This window comes from Lissotriton helveticus, chromosome 4_1 (genome assembly GCF_964261635.1).
Source record: "Lissotriton helveticus chromosome 4_1, aLisHel1.1, whole genome shotgun sequence".
In the NCBI taxonomy this organism is placed as follows: Eukaryota; Metazoa; Chordata; class Amphibia; order Caudata; family Salamandridae; genus Lissotriton; species Lissotriton helveticus.
Genome location: NC_136063.1, coordinates 802,581,994 through 802,602,276, shown reverse-complemented (window position 1 = coordinate 802,602,276; position 20,283 = coordinate 802,581,994). Strand labels below are relative to the sequence as shown.

At 43.3% G+C, this 20,283-nt stretch overlaps 1 protein-coding gene across 2 annotated transcripts in view; it reads left to right on the top strand.

Moving 5' to 3' along the window:
* The window catches only part of YES1 (YES proto-oncogene 1, Src family tyrosine kinase), a 307,066-nt gene extending 290,029 nt beyond the window's left edge, over positions 1 to 17,037 (top strand). For both annotated transcript variants that reach the window (XM_078687455.1, XM_078687456.1), the window contains exon 12: positions 15,255 to 17,037. In XM_078687455.1, the coding sequence (XP_078543581.1) occupies positions 15,255 to 15,463 (209 nt within the window). In that variant the 3' untranslated portion in view covers positions 15,464 to 17,037. The remainder of the gene's footprint in view (positions 1 to 15,254) is intronic.
* Positions 17,038 to 20,283: the final 3,246 nt, after the last annotated feature.

The following is a 20,283-nucleotide window of genomic DNA, read 5'->3' as shown; positions in this document are numbered from 1 at the left end:
GTAACTTAGAGAACAGAGGCATGCTTAGACTTGAATCCGAACACAATACAATACACGATAAACACAGTAATGACTAGAAAAACAAATCACTCATACCACGACATTGAAAACACATTAAATAACATTTAGAATAACAGTTCGGACAGAAATATTACCTGGTATACTGAGAACTGAAACATGAATTTCTCGAGAACGGAACTTACTAGAATTACTAGATGCACTGCTAAAACAGTACGAAACATACCGGTCCCATAAAGAGACACGTCAGGACCCATGTCCACCTAGGTGAACACTTCGTGCTGGATCTGCGTACCCAAACCCACTGGACCAGAGACAAATTATTTGACCCTGTCTAGATACTACCCCAGCAACTGTACTCACCGGGCAGCAAGAACGGAAGGCCTCGGACTGGACTGGACTGCTACGACGTCGGACTACGAACTTTGGACTTCAGTTACAGGTGGGCCTCCGGATACCTCGGACCTTGTACTCTCGGCTTGGGCTCTGGTCGGGACTCGCCGCGTTCCTCACCGCCTCGTCTGGATGCTGGACCGCAACCTCCGTCTCCTCCGTGGGCCTGAGGGATACTTGAAGCAGAAATATCTGCACGTGCACGGTATGGTTCCGTCACGGCTGCAGAGGGTCAGGGGGCCTGCGTGGCTTCGCCGGCGCATGGGGAAAGGGCAAGTCCCTATTCGGGCGCCATTATGTGGTAAATAAATAATTAATTACCGGTACTATTTTTGAATACAGTGAATAAAACAGATAGCTCAATAAATAAGAGACAGGATTCGAGGTATCTTGAGTCTTACAGGCTTTAATCAGACATAAGGGAAGGGACAGGAACGGGATAGCCTGCACGGAAATAGAATGGATGCAGCTGCCGGGGGCAGGATCTGGGGACATGGGTAACTTTCAGTAACAGTACACAGTATATATACTAAAACAATTACATTACATTCAATACAGTAGGCGTAGCAGTAGGCGTAACTCGTAGCAGTCGCGAAAGATAAGGACAAAATGATGTAACAAGAAGGCGTGTACAGGGCGTATACATAGACATGTGATGTAAACGTCACAGAAGTGTCATAAATGGGGCGGAAACATGGAGGGGGCTACCTGAGCAGCTGGGACCTTTAACCTAGTGGTGCGCGCAAACGGGCAATGACGTGTTACCAGGAAGAACTGGGGGCTATGACTTCTGCACTAGAAGAAGAGACTAAAAGTCTGCGGTGTCAGGGCGACATGTACCTATGGCATATCTAGTATCTGGTGTTTGGAGTACATGTTGATAGAATCCAAAAGTTATCAGGGCAAAGGCTACTTGACCCTAAGACTGGTGCATGCATAATTCTACATGTATTGCGTGTGCTAGGAATATTCTATGAATATTAATACAGTATTTCTCTTACATGGAGACAGAAAGGCTAGACCATAGCTGGAACTATTGATGCGATTCAGTAGCTTAGGAATGCAGAGAAGGAGGGCTGGACTGATAACTAGAAGCATAACATACTCTTGGCAGACTGGCAGGCAGAGCCAGGCCGGGCCGGGCACTGCGAGGCAGGAAGTAAGTGAAGGGTCAGGGATGCAGGTGGGGGCTGTATCGCTCCTCGGAGTGGGTTCAGGAAACTGGAGCTTGAATCTGGTGTCCGGGCCCTTTTGAGGCCTAGAAACGGGGACAATTCAATGAATTAACGTGCACACTGTAAAATGTGGCAACATAGGCCTAATACTCGTTGCTTTCATGAAAACTGGAAACTGGCATACTAGAGTTGGACACAACTATAATTGCGTCTTTAATCGATCATAGGGGGATACATGCATATCGATCATGCACATATAGCATAATATGGGGAACACGTAGGCACATATAACATGGCAAAATTTACTTTTCCACAGTGAGACAAAAATATAGTCTATTACTGTGCCTTGTTGGGCACCCATAAAAGTTGGCAGTCTCAAACCCCCGTCAGGTTCGTACAAATCAAAATTAGCAAGTAGTTCTTCTAGCTCCTCTCCTTCTGTAGAATGTTCAAAGTGGGGTCCCTGTGGACCCGCATCCCCATCATCATCATCGCTACTTCCCATACAGGCTAGGTTACACAAATGAATATTAAAATCGCCTAATAATATGAACTCAAAAACATGCTTGATATTCTGGCTTACTGTTTTTAAAATGCTATCTAAATTAGCAACATTGCACCCTCTGTAGTCACTGTTCCCTGAGTTATAGAAATGTATGTATATGGTCCTGCTGGCGTTGTTAATCACCCTTTCAATCATTAGGATGTTGTGGGAATCGGTGCTAATCTGCCTATAACTTCCCTTTAAGTCTAAAGAGAACAAGATTACAAGGCCTCCCTTGGCTCTTCCCATGCGACTGGGGACAGCTGGCTTAGTAAAACTAGTGAACCCATCCCACCAGAGATTGGTGGATGTGTCCCAGGTTTCTTGGAGAGCAATAATATGATGGTTTAAGACAAAACTTGACCAAGCCTTATCCTGTCGTTTGGCGTTTAGGCCTGCTACGTTCCAGGTTACAATCTTGCAGGAATCAGTGGGTTTCTTAAGTTCTTGGTTCCCCACCAAAGCCCCTACAACTGATAGTGGCAATTGTATCCCCTCATTAATTCCCACTTCCAAGGGACTCTGTGGATTATCACTGATCAGGCTCTGATTTGCGCAAACCTCCGGCCAGTTTAGTGTAGGAAAATAGTCACATTTTGATGTGACTTGACCCTCTATCACTACCTTGCGGGTGGACTGGCTAGATCTTGACCATTGATGTGTTGACCTCTCTTAGGTGGTGGCATATTCAGAGCATCGGATGCCAAATCAATTCTGTCCGTGAGTCAATCACAGTCATTTAAGTTAGATAAAGGGCCATACCTGTTCCCCATACCAAATCCCCAGTCAAAAGGGGTAGCTACCTGGCCCCATCCACTAGCTGTTGTGTTCCACATGGGACGTGGGGTATTTGGATGTATCATAGACTGGTCGTTTCCCATCCGGGATATGAACCCATTACCCCGACCTCTATGTTCATATCCCTGTGGGCCGGGACCCCAACCATTTGTAGTGGGCCCATGTACCATAGTTACTCTGGCATTTGGCTCGATCGGGTAATTAAGTCTTCCTGTCTCATAATTGATCGTAGGTTGAAAGCGGCCATTATTGTATCGGGATCTAGTATCCCCTCCCCAGCTAATGGTATTTATATGTCTCTTAGGTCTGGGGATGTTGGGGAAGGTAGAAAACTGGATCTCATTATAAAAGAATTTTAGGGTGAGGGGAATTATGGAGCCACTTCGTCGTTGGGGTGGAAAGATATTGGACAGGATATTTGGGAGTACCTCTGCGTTAGCGAAGTTTAAGATTACACAGTCCCCCTTAAACTTTTTTGGCTTGTTCCCAATCCATGATACCCTCCTTGTCATAACAATATCCCCCGCTAGTTGATCTGGCCCTTGATATGCCATATGCATATTATTGGTGAGCCAGTGTAACACTTTATCCTTTAGACCTTGGTTAGATTCTGTTTTATCTTGTGATAGAGCAGGGACGTTTGCCAATACAAGGACTACTGGTGAGGCTTCCAGGATAAATTGGACTGAGTCATCCTCTTGTTGCAATCCTGCTGGGGCGACTGACGGGACAATAGGGGAGTCTCCTACTATTTCCTGACTAGGCGCAGGTAATGGTCGCAATGGTGGTGGCTGCCCTTGTGGGATAGTCTGTGTTAAACTTTCCATTGGGGAGTCCTCCGTGTCCGTGACCACCAGTTTTGTGACGAGAGTAGATAAGTTCTCCACCTCTTCAGTCAACTTACTTTGTGCCCCACCCAGCTTTTTTACCTCAAAGGTTAGTTTGTCCAGTTTCCCGATCAAAGGCTTAATAATTGTCCTGATTTTCATATCTATCATATCTTGAATCCTATTAAATAGATCATCATCAATTATGCGTCTTGACTCCACGTCGACATCCAGCTCCCCATTTTTCCCTTCACGACTTGGTGGTGTGGCCAGCTTTTTCCTGCCTTGCTGTCTCCCCGCACGCTTTGCCTGAAATTTTCTACAGGTTCTCACAGCTCGTACAACAGGCAGCTGTGGTGATAGGACTTAGTCTACCGTATCTATGTGGTGGTTGGAGTCAGAGGCTACGTTTACTGACAAATCTGCTGGTGGGTCTGAGTCTTCGTCCTCGTTGCCATTTTCTTGAGGATTAGGATCTGATATGTTTATAGGAGGGTTTTCTAACGGTATGTCGGGCATTAATACGCTTAATGCACTTGAGGGAGGGCTTTCTGGAAGCAAAATTGGCGATTGGCTCAAACCTAGGGATTGCCTTCTCTCATTGTTAATCTTGCTGACCACTTGTACTAAATATGAATCTAGAGTATTGAGTGGCTCAGTGGCTGCAGGAACCAATTTTTTCCCCATGTTTACAACTGGTTTTCGAGGGTTCTCAAGGGGTTAGCACTGCTGAATTTGCGCAGTGTTAACAAGGCGGCGGGGTGTAACTATCATGCAACATAAAACACTTTTAAAATCAGCTCATATCATAATGTGGGCGCGTACTTGACAAGGGATCAACGTATGCAGTACCTTAGCAGCTCGATACAGCTAGTGTCAGGGAGGTGGCCTTGCCTGGCCTTTTCGTGCCTCTGAGGGCCACAGAGGGCCCGGGCTTAGCCCCGGGCGCTCCCGCGCAGCGGTGCTCTTACGTCTTTATACGGCCGTAAGGAGGAGGATGAAGGTGGGCGGGGCGGTCAGGGAGAGAGGGCCAGGTCACTCGGCCAGTGGAATAACCGGGACTCCTGGGAAAGCGAGTCCCGGTTTCCACGCTCGCAGCCCTGCCCTGTCGCACACCCTCAGGCACCACAAGAGTCAAGCCCTCAATCCACGGGGCGATGCGGGACCCGCGGAGCGGGTTCCACGGGGCGATGCGGGACCCGCGGAGCGGGTTCCGCGAGGCTTGGGTATTAAGAAAAGTTAACGGCAGCAACGGCAGGAACTGCACTGAAGGAAAGGCAAAGGTCCAGGGAATCCCACGATGCTACGGCGTCCTCGCCTTTTCAGCTGGATGAAGGTGGGCGGGGCGGTCAGAGAGAGCGGGCCAGGTCACTCGGCCAGTGGAATAACCGGGACTCCTGGGAAAGCGAGTCCCGGTTTCCACGCTCGCAGCCCTGCCCTGTCGCACACCCTCAGGCACCACAAGAGTCAAGCCCTCAATCCACGGGGCGATGCGGGACCCGCAGAGCCGGTTCCGCGAGGCTTGGGTATTAAGAAAAGTTAACGGCAGCAACGGCAGGAACTGCACTGAAGGAAAGGCAAAGGTCCAGGGAATCCCACGATGCTACGGCGTCCTCGCCTTTTCAGCTGGATGAAGGTGGGCGGGGCGGTCAGGGAGAGCGGGCCAGGTCACTCGGCCAGTGGAATAACCGGGACTCCTGGGAAAGCGAGTCTCGGTTTCCACGCTCGCAGCCCTGCCCTGTCGCACACCCTCAGGCACCACAAGAGTCAAGCCCTCAATCCACGGGGCGATGCGGGACCCGCGGAGCGGGTTCCGCGAGGCTTGGGTATTAAGAAAAGTTAACGGCAGCAACGGCAGGAACTGCACTGAAGGAAAGGCAGTTCCTGTGTTGGCAGAAGAGAGCAGAAAGCCCAGTGGTAGCCAGCGATGGCTGCTTTGAGAGGCACCTGGTTTCTATCATCTCCTCCGGGTGATTTACGGTCTTTCCTCTTGATCTGTGATAAAGCTGTGAGTGACCAGTTTATTGCCATGTGTTTGCCTGTTCTTTCCCCAGCCTGTGTCATCAATGCTTGGGTACGCCCCAGACATGCACAAAACAGCCTCTGGAAGGGCTGGGTTATTGTTGTGGGCTCTTTAAAATTAAGATAAACAACCCAATTTACAAACATCGGCGAGGCAGGGCAACTTACACCGACACTGTACCTCCTCGTCCCTCCTGATTGTGGTAATGCTAATAAACTTCCATTGTTTTGTTTCACTTTTTCAGTTCGACATGTCTCTGCATTTTTGGTTCAAAACTGGTTTGCGACCGCCCTTTAATTTGGGAATGCTACAAAATCCGTTGCAGGAATGCAGTTGGGGAATGCCTCTGCCACCAGACACAAGGAAAGGAAGTCTGACTACAAAGTCAGAGAATTTCACGGTGTGACTTGTTTTAAAAAGCCACTATCACAAAACTTTGTTTTCAAAAGCTTTTATGAACTCAAGGGCACTTTTAAGAGAACAGGATGGTCACATATTAACAGTGTTGTGGTAGCACAGAAGGCATTGCTCACATCTGCAGAGCGATAAGTAGGGCACATTCTGTCAGAGTGACATAAGGAGCCACAGCAGAACAGTCCTGTGTAGAGCAAACTACAAACCTCCCCAAAAACCCATCTCACCACTTGAATAATCGCATGTAACAATTGATGTGTTTGTGGACATACATGAAAAGATTTGTTTCCAACTTAAATATGCAGCTGTCAATTATTTTTTTCCCAGTATTTAGTGAAAAAAATGTGTGTGCAATTTTTGTGCTTCTGATTTCTTTCCCTCCCACTTCCACCAAAGAGACCCCTCCCCGGTCTTCAACTTGATGACCATTGGGACAATGCTGATGCCTTCTGGGAATGGCATGACGGCCACTTCAAAAGGTTGTGCTCATTATTTCTGCACGGCAAGATGGCTGCTGCAGGCCCTCGCACCCTGTTGTACCAGTAAGTATATGGCCTTGGGAGCGAGCTGCTTCTCATGCGCTTTGTGAATGGCAAAAATAGTAATTGTCTAGCTATTCAATATCTGGCGGCACACCACCCAGGATTATGTGCTGCATACCCAAGCACTTATAAGGTCCCAAAGGCGAGGCCTATTGGCTATGCCAATGCTTGTCTTTTATTTGACCAGGTTCAAGCCTCTTATTAGGTCAATGGCTTCTGCCATGAAGCCACTTCCTGTGTTTTTATTTGGAGGGTCTTCGCCTCTCTCAAGGTAGTGCGAGTCCTCAAATTAGAGAGCATGGAATGCAGTACACCGTAAATAAAGTTAGAAGTAACTACATAAAGTAGGAGCATTTCATGGATGAGGAATACAGGTGTAAGGGCAGGTGGAGAGATGTAAAGTTCGTTATTTGGGCAAAACTTTTACATGCAATAAGGGAGAAGATATGGGGGGGGGGGGCTAGCCGTATTACCTTCTGCACATTGCTTCACTGTCTATGCGCAAAGTATGAGAAAGACTTCTTGATTGTTCATCTTCTTTACAGAGGAATGGAAAATGTCCTAGCTATCTTAACGGAAAGTTTCAATTCTGTTAAGGACAAGGAGGCGAGGAAGACACCGTCCTTTCTTCTGTTTATTGATACAGCAGCCATTTATAACCACTCCATTTCCCATAACGCTTAGGGAAAAAGTCACTGTTCAATAAATAACACCCAATCAGACGAGACCAGGATCCCTCCATAGTCCCACGTTGCTGCATCCTCTTTCTTTGCTGATCCAGCAGCAGAGTTAAGTGCCTTCGGCCACTTTGATGTTTATGGTGATTTACTGACTATTTTGCTCTGTGTGTGTTTAGCTTTACATTGTGCAGCTGCGGGAACCCATTTTGCTCCTCTGCAGCCGCTGTCAGTTCAGCTGCCACGTTGCAGGGCCTGGCGCCATTGCGGTGTTGGCCTCTGGCCACTAAGTGGAGCCTTATAATCACTTGCGCTCAGCACGTCTCACTACCCCTGTGCCGGCACGCACATTCAATTACTTGAAACTGATAGTGCCGCTGCCGGATGCTTGCAAACTGCTGGTTAGTGCCCCTCAAACCTGGAGCTTCTATGCCCCCCAAGGGGGCTGCACTATCAGTGCTTAGCGGGATCCCAACATTATGCTCAAGCACACCTGCCCAGGCGAGTCCATCTGTCCTAGGTATTTTCAGTGGGCGCTCTGTGTCCTGCAGGGCCTGGCACTATTATTGGCCCTCTGAACGTGCATAATCAGTTAGGAGACCTCCACACTATACTCCCTCAGGGAATAAGCTGGAGTTATTTTTGGGAATTAATTACTTACTTGTAAATGGGTGCTGTATCAATAAAACAAAGAAAGAAGAGCGTAATCCTCGCCTTCAGTCCGGACATAGAATTACAAGTATTTCATGCAAACTGTAAAAATAAAATCTAGCAGATTAACTTCTGTCTCAGTTTTTGGCTTCTCACAAGCCCTCCTCTACTTGTTGCTAAAATTATTGATGGGCCTTCTTACAAAATGTATTTATAAGTTACCATAGTCTCCTTACAGTTCTACCATTTCCCTTTAATTTGAAAGGCTGCTAAGTGATTATTTCCATCATACTGTGACAGGAATAAGGTATTTTTTCTCCTTTGGAACAAAATTAACAAAGGGTGCAATTAGTTTTACAACATTACCATACACACACCAGAGACTAACTTTGAGGTAATCCAGTAGCTACAAGAAAGCATAGTATGCCAAATTTATTAGGAAGACTACCAGCTAAACACGCAAATGATTAAACAATTGGAACATCATTAAAGAGCAGCACTAGGAACTCTCTGTGCTCCACTCAGAAACCTGAAACTGTTCTTTGACAAAGAATAGCAACTATAGCTACAATCTGAGAGTCTCTTCAGACTGTTTAGAAATGTCATTCTCTCTACCCACCAACCCTCCCCCTATCTCCACAGGTAGAAGTAACTCAAACTTTTTCAAGTCTAGAAGTCAATCATAAGTGCTTCAAGGCCTTGACAACATTACCCTCTCCACGAGATTCCTACTCATGAAAGACCATAGTGCAACATTTCTCCCAAAGGACTTGAAAGAGGCCCTTAATGTATCTTTCAAGCAGGCTTTAGTCCCAATGGGTTCAATAATGTGACTATAAAACCAGTCATGAAAAAGCGAGCAGCAGGCCCAAAATGTGTCTTGAACTAGCAATGTATTTACTGCCTCCCTTATCCCAGCAGGCCTCTGGAGGGGCAGTTTCCAAACTACACATTTTGATGTTGTCCCAGTTCTTTACTTCATGACCATCCATTGGGGGTTCACATTCAACCGATAAATGGTGGCCTCCAGAGAAGATATTCTGACAGTGCTCTACAATGATATGTGGCTCAGGCTACTGCCCTCTCTTCTAGCCTTTTATGAGATGGCAATCATGAGGATCCTGGTACTATCATTTTTAAATAACTGCAAAGGTTTGTGGAAGGGGTCCCTGCAAAAGAACCCAAAAAACTGCAACATTAAGCATCAATATTCAGATCTAATATTAAAAAGTTCCGTACAAGAGTACACCTTTTTCCAGTTTCCGTTCCCAGGCCAAATCTCTTCTTTTAAGAACGGTCGCATCTAGTCAGCTCTGAAAACTGAGTCTGCAAAAGGTATGAAGACAATAATAAAAAACGTAAGCTCCAGGTGCAAAAGTATCCAGTCAACCAAGACGGGCAAATATCTCATCCTTGCAGAGATTGGTAGGATAAAGAGTGATATATAAGCAGATTATGAGAGAATCTGAAACCAATCTCTACAATATAGAGTGCGCCAACGTGGCTCACCATTAAGGAAATGGAAATGCTGTCAAAATGGAATGATGATCAAGAAAGCAAACTAAGGAGGATCATAAAGACCCTTATCCTCATAGAGGAATGAGCAATTGCTCGATGCATGAATTCCCAAAATTATAAAGTTGGACAGTGTCATTCCCAGTGGTCTATGAAGAACTAATTAGTCACGTTACAGTGTCAACAATTCTCCTTTACCTGGGAATTGGTGCAAAAGAGAGGGGGATTTTTTGAGCATCACTCTGTGTTGAAGAAAGTGGGCATTGGATGTGCCTTCTCTTGCCTGTACAGTATGAAAATCAAATTTAGGTGCAACACTTAGATCTTGGAGGAAGCATAAGACATAAGGGATTTGTTACAAACTGTAGAGGTGCCTCAAAGAGTAAGGACTGGAAATCTTGTGCTCTGACTGGGATTGGCTGTTCCAGTCACTTTGCTTGGTAAATAAAAGAGTGATATTTCATTTAAGTTTGTCATTATAACTTCACAAATTTTTCTCCTAATATGATTTTCATTGTTGCCTTGTAGAAATATTGTATCATAATGATCTAATAACGGTGATGCAAATGACTCCTATTATATTTCTCTATGGGAATGTATTGCCTCCTAATACACTCATCCCACCCAACAGGTAACATTGGTTAGGTCTGGCTTGACAGCACAACTCTTGCCCGACATTATATGACCAACAAAAAAGCTTTAAGAAGCACTACTTGGAGAGGGACTTAGGATCCGTCCACTTGTTTATGTTCAGCCTTGCTGGATTTGATTGGACAGAAGTTGTGTGCTTCCACTGAAAAGGAGTGCTTGTATGGCACAGATTATGTTTAGTATGGTAGGCCTCTGTTATTTATGTATTTAAAGGTTTGATATAGTGCTGGCTAGACCCGGAGGTATCAGAGCTCTTTACATGAGTATCGGACAATAATTGCAGGTTACATCTTTACAAAGGTTGCACAGTTAATAGAGCATGGCAACATAGTGACAAGTAAGGTTGAGACAAACAGAAAAGGAACATATAGGTAAGGGAAAAAGCAGGCAAGGGGAGATAGTCCGAGGAGGGGGGGGGGGGGGGTAGGAGCAGGGGAAGTAGACCGAATGGAGGAGGGGAGGGTTAGAGACACAGCATGGCAAGAGGAGGGGGAGGGTGATGGGGACACAAACCGGTAGACAAGTCAAAGCTGCGCCCAAAGTCCAGTAAGCTGTGATCCCAGGGGGAGTGGTATAATTTCCCCATCTCTGTTGCGAGAGGCTCTCTAAGCGCCGTGGACTCTCTCAGAGGGGTCTCTGAGACTCCAAGGCCTACTTACTGGATCCTTCCCCAAAAAGGGGAGAGGGAGTGTTTTGGCAAGGGGTGCCATACCATACCTCAATTGTGAGTGGCTCCCTTGGCGCTGTGGACTCTCTCAGCGGGCACGCTGAGACTCCAGCGTATATATCTTGGATCTTTCCCCAATAAGGGGAGAAGGAGTGCTTAGTACAAGGGCACAAAAGGACAGGGGGCTAGGCGGTGTAGCAGGCAAGGGGAAAGATTCAGATGAGAGGGGATAGGAGCAAAGGAAGTATACAAAGAACGAAACAATGCTGAATGGGATCAGATAGATAGGAGACAAGGAAAAAGCAGAGTAATCCAAATATGATGGGGGGGGGGCTGGGGGGGCGAAACAGGGAGATGGGGAGAAAAACTGTGCCCAAAGTCCGGCTGGGTAGGCGACTGTCAGGGGATGAACCAAGACCGATCTCCTCAATAGCCGAACAGAGCAGCTCCACCGGGCGTCGGACATAGTTACGGTAACAAGCCAATGATCAGGGCTGTAGCCTGATAGATTCATTGGGAACAGGTATATCTGATGCTGTAGGTTAGGTTTGATCTGTTTATGACCCAATCAAGAAGGCTTGAATTGTTTGTGAAAAGCATATGTTAAACCCAATGAATCTTCAGGAATGGATTGGTATTACACTGTGTGAGGCTGTAGGCAAATGTAAACCCTAGATCAGGGGCAGTAGGAATGGGCCCTGCATGGTTAAATCCCAAGACAATAAGAAGTAGCTTCGCATTGGGAGCTGTCACAAATATTAGAGGAAGAGACCTTATATTGAGTTGCTTGCCAATACCATATGAAGTGGCTGTGCATTGTGGACCCCCTAATGAATGCAACATGAAGGGGTTTTACACTGCAAAATCTGACAAAAGCAATCGTAAGTGGTTTTTCATTGTGAACTCTTTGACAAATGCGGTATGTAGGGATTTTTACATTGTGAACTCCTTGACAAACACCAAAGGAAGTGGGAGGCTTGGTGCTACATTTTGAACTTTTGACAAATACAATAGGAAGGGGCTTTCCATTGTGAACTCTCTAGCAAATGCAATAGGAAGGGGTTTAGTACAGATGGCCCTTCTTAGGTCTGGTCACAGTAAATGCTTATTGTTTTAAAATAATACTTAATGTTCATATTACTGTGTACTTTGGCTCTGCCTAAAATGTGTGAAGGGTCTATCTAGACTAAGATGATTTCCTTTATTCCCATGTTTGATGACCAATACCCTTTTGAATTTGAATGCTGATAAAATAGAGATGGTGTTTGAATGGAAGAATCTCCAGACCTGATTCTTGGCACACTCCCACCCACTGCTACTATGACCAAAAATGTTGATGTTAATATCAGAGATTCATTGCTGGTTTCACCTTCCGCCTGCATGTCAACAAGATCTCTGGTTGGTGTCACTCCCTTTAGAAGAGCTTAAAAAATGCCTCCTTGCCTCAGCTTTGAAGAGAGCAGATCAGTGTTCCAGGCAACTATCTCATCATGTTTGGATGATACAACCACTTTGTATCACCCACAAAGCAATACATGGACCGGGACCGCTTTTCATCGGGAATAAAATCACCAAATACATTTAACAAAGGATCCTCTACTCCAAATTGACACCTCACCTCAAAATCCCACGATACATGAAAAGAACCATAGGTGGCACATCTTTCTTTGTTCAAGAAGCCAAACTATGGAATTCATTATATTTTGTATCATCAGATGACTACTCAAGAGTTGGCTCTTTACTACAAAACCACCATACATACTCAAGCACAAATGTACAGAATATCCCTGTGTATATAAACATTAAAATTGATTACATGTATTTAGATATGTGTATTTCTTGATATAAATATGTACTTATGTATCTATATATTTATTACTTTAGTCCTAACGTTAAAAAACTTTGACACACTCCAATGCACTACCCTATATTCCACCCTATACGTCTCTCAATATATCCACTTCCTCTTCTCTCTGACTCTTCCCAAACTTCATTCTACTACTATGATCTCCAAAATAACTCTTTCTAGACTCTTACCTCTTCAATCCTTCCTTGGATCACCCCAAACCTCATTTTAGTACTATGATCTCCCAAATGACCCTTCTAAATTATTCCCTCGCCTATCCCTCCTTTGACTCATCCCAAAACTAATTTTACTAACATGATCTCCGTAATCCATTTCTAGTGATTCTCACCCTCCTCCATCTCTCCTATACTCATCCCAAACCTCATCTTACTACTATCATCCCCCAAGAAACAGTTTCTAGACTCTTCCCACTTCTATCCCCCATTACCCTTTTCAAGCCAACTAACAGACTCAAATGTCCAACTCTCAAATTAACTCAAATTTCACTATACTAATCCACCACTAATCCTTTTTGGGTTCCAGAGTGGCGTGCTACTCTCTTAAAAGCTCTTTGACAGCTAGCCAGGGGTAGTAAGTTCTATATAAATAAAATTACAGTACAATTACAATAAATATCTTATCAGTCTCCTTCAGCTTGTGTAAAATGCAGCTGCCACTTTTTAGGTCATGGCTAGACAGCGCATACGCTGTCTTGAAGAGACATGTTGTGTTTAATCTTTGGGCTTCAGCCCGCCCACAGATTTCCCATTTGCTTGCGCCATAGTCTGTCTCATATTCTTGTCTCCATTTGTCCCTTACATGCATGGTCATGCCTCTTCTTGTGTTTAGCCCTCCCTCCAGAGCATGGACCAAGTTCTTGAAAACATCCACTGCTCCTGTTTTTATGACCATTTTAGGACCTACTTTTTCCTTTGTTTTTCAGCACTCTACACAGTGCTCATGCTTTTAACAGCTCTGCATCCTCCCACCTGCCTTCACTCCCCTCCCCCCCACCTATCCCCTGAAAAATGCCCTTCCAACTGTATGGCGCACTTTACTGCTCCCTTTTCTTGCTCGTTTTATTTACGATCGAGCATGCCACTGGAATGTTGCTTCCGTGATATCCGGTTGTTTGCTTTACTATTCCAACTGTACAGCACGCTTTACTTCTCCCTTGACTTGTTTGCCCTCCTTGATAACAGCTGCATATGTGAAGGTAACATAACGGCTCACAAGTTAAGTTTCAATGCATCCTCTTTGAGTCGGATTTATGACCAAGGTACGATCGCACCAACAATTTAAACTTCCACCATGGATTACAGAACTATGTTTTGCTGATGTGATTTTCATAAGTATGTGCAGTGGAAAAGCTTGCCTCCTAGTTTGTTGAAAGCTTGCCTCTACTGTTCCCTTATGCTTCATTTTATAGGCACTGGGGGAGGATGTGGTGTAACGGCTTGGTCAGCTGACTTTGAAGCTGGGAAACAGGTTTTGAGTCTTGGTGGCAGGCTTAACATCCTGTAATTGTGGGCAAATCCTGCTTCGTTTCATACTTGCAGTGTTTGTTGCTTACCACCGCCCGTATTGATTTTCACTCGGCGTGTGTCGAGCAAAAGCTTGCCTTCTAATTTGTTTAAAGCTTTCCTCTTTACTGTTCCCCTATGCTGCTTTTTATAAACACCTGGCGAGGATGTGGCGTAACTACTTGAGCGGCCTACTTTGAATCTGGGTAACCAGGTTTGAGTATCTGTGTCGACTCAACATCCTGTGATTCTGGGCTAATCACTTTCTCTGTTCTTAAAAATTAATTAATGTAGCTGGTGCTCATGTACAGCTCACCGATAACTTCGGGTTGAGTGTGATCTGTATAAAAGATATATGGACTTGATTTCCGTGATACAAATAATCAGATTCGAAGAGGATCAGGTTATCATATGAAAGGCTTTATGTGTCGGGGTCTAGCTGACTCTTTAAACTCCAGGTTCTCTGGATTGTCTTGACACTTCTGTAGCTCACTCGTTTTCCTGTTTGACCCAAAGTTTGGACAGGCTTTGGAGATCAGCACAGTGAAATGTATATTGGGCGGAAAAAGTTAGCATATTGTTGTAAACGGAAGCAACTACAATAGTCATCCACAAGAAGTTGTCATCAGAAAACAAAGGTGTGGGTGCATGACTATGGAGAGAACTGACCGTACTTCAGCCTAGGTAATGCTGACGGTAACATATAAAGATAGATTTTTATGTGAGAGACCCTGTTGTAGGTAGCTTGCTGAATATAATGTGTTGTTCGAAAGTCATATGTAATATTTGCAATTTTTCTAACTCTGATAAATGATATCACTGGCTACAAAATATATGTACTGAACCCTAAATATTCTGCGACTTGGAAATTAAGTCTGTGATGCTCTTTCAGAATCTTGTCTTGAAAATACAGTTGAAAAATAAACAGTAGGGAATATTTTATCAAATGTTCCTGAAAGCAGAAATTTACTTTTTCTCCTTTTCTTGTAGGGATGGTGAACCGGGAGGTTTTAGAACAGGTGGAGCGTGGGTACAGGATGCCATGCCCACAGGGTTGTCCTGAGTCTTTGCATGAGTTAATGAAGCAATGTTGGAAGAAGGACCCGGATGAGCGGCCTACATTTGAGTATATTCAGTCCTTCTTGGAAGACTATTTCACAGCTACAGAACCACAGTATCAACCTGGAGACAATTTATAGGGCAACCTCCGAGCAGTGTAACATGCACAAATCTGCCAAAAGTAAAGGACTTTCATAGGCATCCTCACAAAACCAATGGAACAAAGTATTTGCCACTCTGCATGATTTTAAAATCAAACTGGAACTCTCAAATACAGATGCACAGGACCACCGTTGAAGTGTTTCACCACAAAGTATCAATGATGTGATTGTCTGCCTACATCCTGGTCCCAAGGAAGCTTAGCATATGTCAACAGTGAAAGAGATTTTACAAGGCAGCACAAATTAGCATCCTTTTTTAAATTCTGCCATCTACTTACCAAATGCACTGAAAATGTCATTTAAAATATAAGAAAAATACAGGTTTGATGGGGAATAGCAAAATATGAGGAATTTTATGGGACCAAACCACTCCATTCCAGTTCTGTAAAACCTCCAAATTTCAAAAAGGCTTGTGTTTAAGAAAGTAATTCAACAAATAATTGGTGGATCTATCTTTAATTTAAGCTTCCTTTGTCTTGGACTCAACATGGGTAGAAGAATGTGGGAAAAAATTATTTGCCTTTGAACGGAGAAACCTGATGACACACTACTACTTTGTAGCGAGCTTGGAGTAATGCACTGGTAATACTTTAACGAAGCTAACTGGAAGTTATCATGAGAAGGTTTTATTTTTTTATGTTTCCACATCTCTCCATTTTAAAATGATGAAGGTAGTTCAAAAATATAAATAATTTTGTTTTTGTAAAGTTCACAAGGTAAGACAATGCTAGACTTGAAAACATGCTCTACAATCAGGAGGGGATATTTTTTTTCTTTTTATAAATGATCTGTGGTTGGTTAGATCCATCCGGCACACATGGTCCATCTTGAAAGACAAACCTATCACTGTGAGGCAATGCTCACATGCTACAATCGTGATGGGTGCCAAGGTTCTAAAACGTCACATGTTCAGGGACTCAAACAATTGCACTTTTGCTTTTTAGCTCATAATGGGCACAGATTAGAAGATTAATGATGACGGAGTAAAACGTGGTAGAAAATGTGAAGGCTTTAAACAAGGGGGGGTTAACATCCCTTTTCCTTAAAAAAAAAGTATTTTTCAATTCATTTTAAAGTATCTTGTATAGCATTAAGGCTGTTGGTTTTAGCTCAACAGCGACCATTCTCTGGTGTGGTCACCACAGCACACAATCATGATTGTAACAATGTCTGACAATCTGCGTCATCCCGGTGAGGACAAAGACCTGGTACTTCAACACTAACTCCGCTTGTTTACACTACTTACTAAGCATAATTTCCTCGAAGAAATCACTGGGTCTGAGAGGAGTGCCATTAATTTGTTATTTTCCACATTTTCTGTAAACCCGTTATATCGCATTTTTTAAAAAGGGCTTTATATAAAGACTATGGAATTGTAATTTTTAAAATGGGTAACACAAATATACCTATATGTACTAATACTGTAAAATCAAAATGCCAGGATAAGCTGCTGGCACCCATTGGGTTTTAATTACTGATTGCATCGATTCCTGTAATGTTTGTAAAGTAAAGCAATAAAACACTAACTTAACGAGTGAATTGATTTTAACAAATCTTCTGTGGAGCAATTTCTTTACCTGTAGAGAATAGTTTTACAGCTCAGGCTAACTAGCCTTAACTTGTTTAACCGTAAACCTGCTCAGTGCTCAGCTTCTAAAGAAGCCTGCTTTAAAGGAGCATGAATTCCAAACGGGAGTGCTTATGAATTTTATCGTGTCCTTTTTTGTATGTTGTAATATTTCATTTTTTGGGGTACAGTTTTGTAAATGTTTCTGGAACTGCGGCTCTCTGGTTAAAACTGACCGAACTAAAAATGAGGAAAGCAGTGTCTCAATTATGTCTAAGGTGGATTTGTATTATTGTGGTGAACCCTTCGTTTTACTGATTTTGGTTAGTAAGGTTCTTCATGAATGCTTGTGGGTAATTTCACAATAACAGAGTTTCTTTAATTTTCCAATAAGTATTTTTTGACATTTAGGGTCAGGGTTTATTTTTGGTACATTAGATCATTTATTTGTCATATTGCAAGACTTTGCAAAGCCAAACATCCAACTCCTAATGTTGGTATCATAGTCTTTTATTCATTCGAGGGGCATATCCAACACACTAAATTTAAATGAATGAAATCCAGAGACTAGTAATCCAGCATTGTTTATATCTTTTAAATATCTGCCATTTTGTCATGAAAATGTGATCACCTACGTCATGCTGTTTGTACTAGCTGTAGCATCACCGCCTTATGCCAATTGTACTAACAGTTGAATTCAAATTTCATTGGCCGACATATCTAACCATGTTTAAATGGATTTCTCTCATGCAGTTGTATGCTATACAATTGCCTTTGCCGTTTTCTATTTTGTGTTTGCTCCAGCCTTTGCAGTTCTATTCATTGAACTCTTAATGTAACTCTAATTCACAGTGCCAGCCTATGTATTTTCTTTAAATTGGCAAATGTGAAATTTCTGTAAACATTCAGCTGCATTTCCAAACTCAGCAACTTTGTTCGTGTACATTTAAAATGCTAATATTGTCACAGTACTTCGACTTATTCGGATTTAATTACAAGGTTACAATACAGGAGCACATCAACTGATTCTTTCATACTCCCTATTTATGAGTCTCCGCGACTTCCCCAGATTTCTGCCTCTCACTAAGCTTCCTTCACCACCTCTTAAACTTTAGGACAGTCAAGGATCCACCTTTACAGTCAATTGAATTGCACCCCAAGCCTTCTGGTTAGTCAATATTACAACTAATATGTAAGAAAACCATGAAAAGGAGAAGAAAAATAAAAAAATAAGAGGAGACTGAAGAGTAGCAAAAGACTAGATCAAAAACTAATACTCTCGACACCCCTTGGTCTTCACACCCCATAACATATTTGCAATGCCATAGGTCACCCATTTGAGAGAGTTTAAGCTGTTCGCATTTGCAATGCAAATAGCTAAACCTCTTGAAAATGCGTGACCTATTGCATTACAAATGCTTGTTTATTATGCGATTGCATTTAGTCATGTCAGTCCTCTTCAGCATGTTCAGATGTGAGTTTACGAGATCTCAACCCTTGCAATTGCGCAGTTATAGGACCCAAATAAATAATATCCTTTACTGTTTTATAGATTTCGGAGACTGCTCCTTTAGAAGTACCCCAAGTAATGGGAAAAATTAAAATCGAAGATTCTTGAAGGGGTGCCGGTCTCCGGCCAGGGATTTTTCTCACATACTGTCTACTTAATAGTTCCAAAACTGGGTCAGAAGCAAATAGAAATCGGATTGCATTTCGGCAAATGTCTTAAATCTCCCTCCTATTTATTATGTGTTCAATTTTAAAGACCCCTTTGGATTTATAATCTGGCCAGAACTGTTTTGCGCTCCCCATACGGGCCACACAGATGCTCTCCTCTACATGCATGCAGTACAGAGTACTCCCTTTCAGACGTTTGGAAATCTTTGCTGTACACAGAACTCAACCCTTTATTTTGATCTAATGTGCCATTTTCAATTTTGACCCATTTTGGCTTTTCTGTAGTAATTTGTAAATGGTGCCAAAGCTGAGTCAGTTGGAAGGAGATCCAGTAAGATTCTACATGTGGTAATCTGACACCCCCACTTTCCATGGCTGCGTGTAGCTTAGGTTTTTTAAGTACAGGTTTCCTGCCTTGCCACAAAAGTTTTCCAAATTCTAGTCAGTGTGTGAATCAAGTTTGTGGTGAAGTGGTAGCATGGCAAAGAAATAATTCAGTTGTGGCATGTTATTCATTTTTATTATTTGAGCCTTACCTCACAAGGAGAAATTCAGAATAGACCAACTGCCTATATCTTTCTTGCTCTTGTCTAGTAAGTGATTTAAGTTATCCTGCATTCGTACTATATCGTTCTATTTCGGGAGATCCCTACAAGTTTCCAATTGGTTAAATTCCATCTGAATTGAAAATGTCCAAGCGATGCCACGTCACTGAAGTCATTGGGAATGCTTTGCACTTCTCCCAGTTGACACTGTAACCAGAAAAAATGTATACGTCTGGGATAGGTTTTATGAGGGCCACAGAGGAGTGCTTTCGTTCATAAAGACTTATAAAAATATAATGTGTGTAAAACTAAAAAGCCCTCCCTGCCTGCAGTTTGCATGTCTTTGATTTCTGTGCTGTTCCAAATCGCCACCGTAAGTGGGTTGGGCTCCATAATAAATAGCAGGGGCCACATGGGACAGCCCTGTCTTGTCCCTCTTTCAATTTCCAGCAAGGGGCTATGACGCCATTAGATGACAATACTGCTGTAGGGTTGAATTATAGCCACCTAACTTTGAAGAGAACTGTTCCCAAATCCCCACCTGCTTCAGTACTTTAAATAAGTAATCCCACTCCACCTTACCGAATGCTTTTTCCGCGTCCAGCACGATTGCCATCTTCTCGTGTCTCTCATGTCATACTTCCCACAACACATGAAATGGCAAGCGATCTCAGATGAGATGTGGAGGAGCGGTGAGCAGAAACCCTACCTTATCCAAATGGATTAAGGTTGGCAGGACTTGTTTTAAGCAGTTTGCTAACACTTTTGCAAAGACCTTAATGTCTGCATTAATCAGTAAAATTGGTCTATAACTCCTGCGTTGCAATTGGTCCTTAACCAGCTTTAGAATAACAAAACGTTTTGTGATATTCAATTCTGGAAGTGCTTGGGTTGTGTGTGTTATACCTGCAAAGGTTAGCTTCCTCAGGCCAACAGTGTAAATGTTGAGAAGTAAAAGTCTATATAAGTGTGGGTCCCGTTTGCACAGGATGGTAAAATGTAACCTCTTT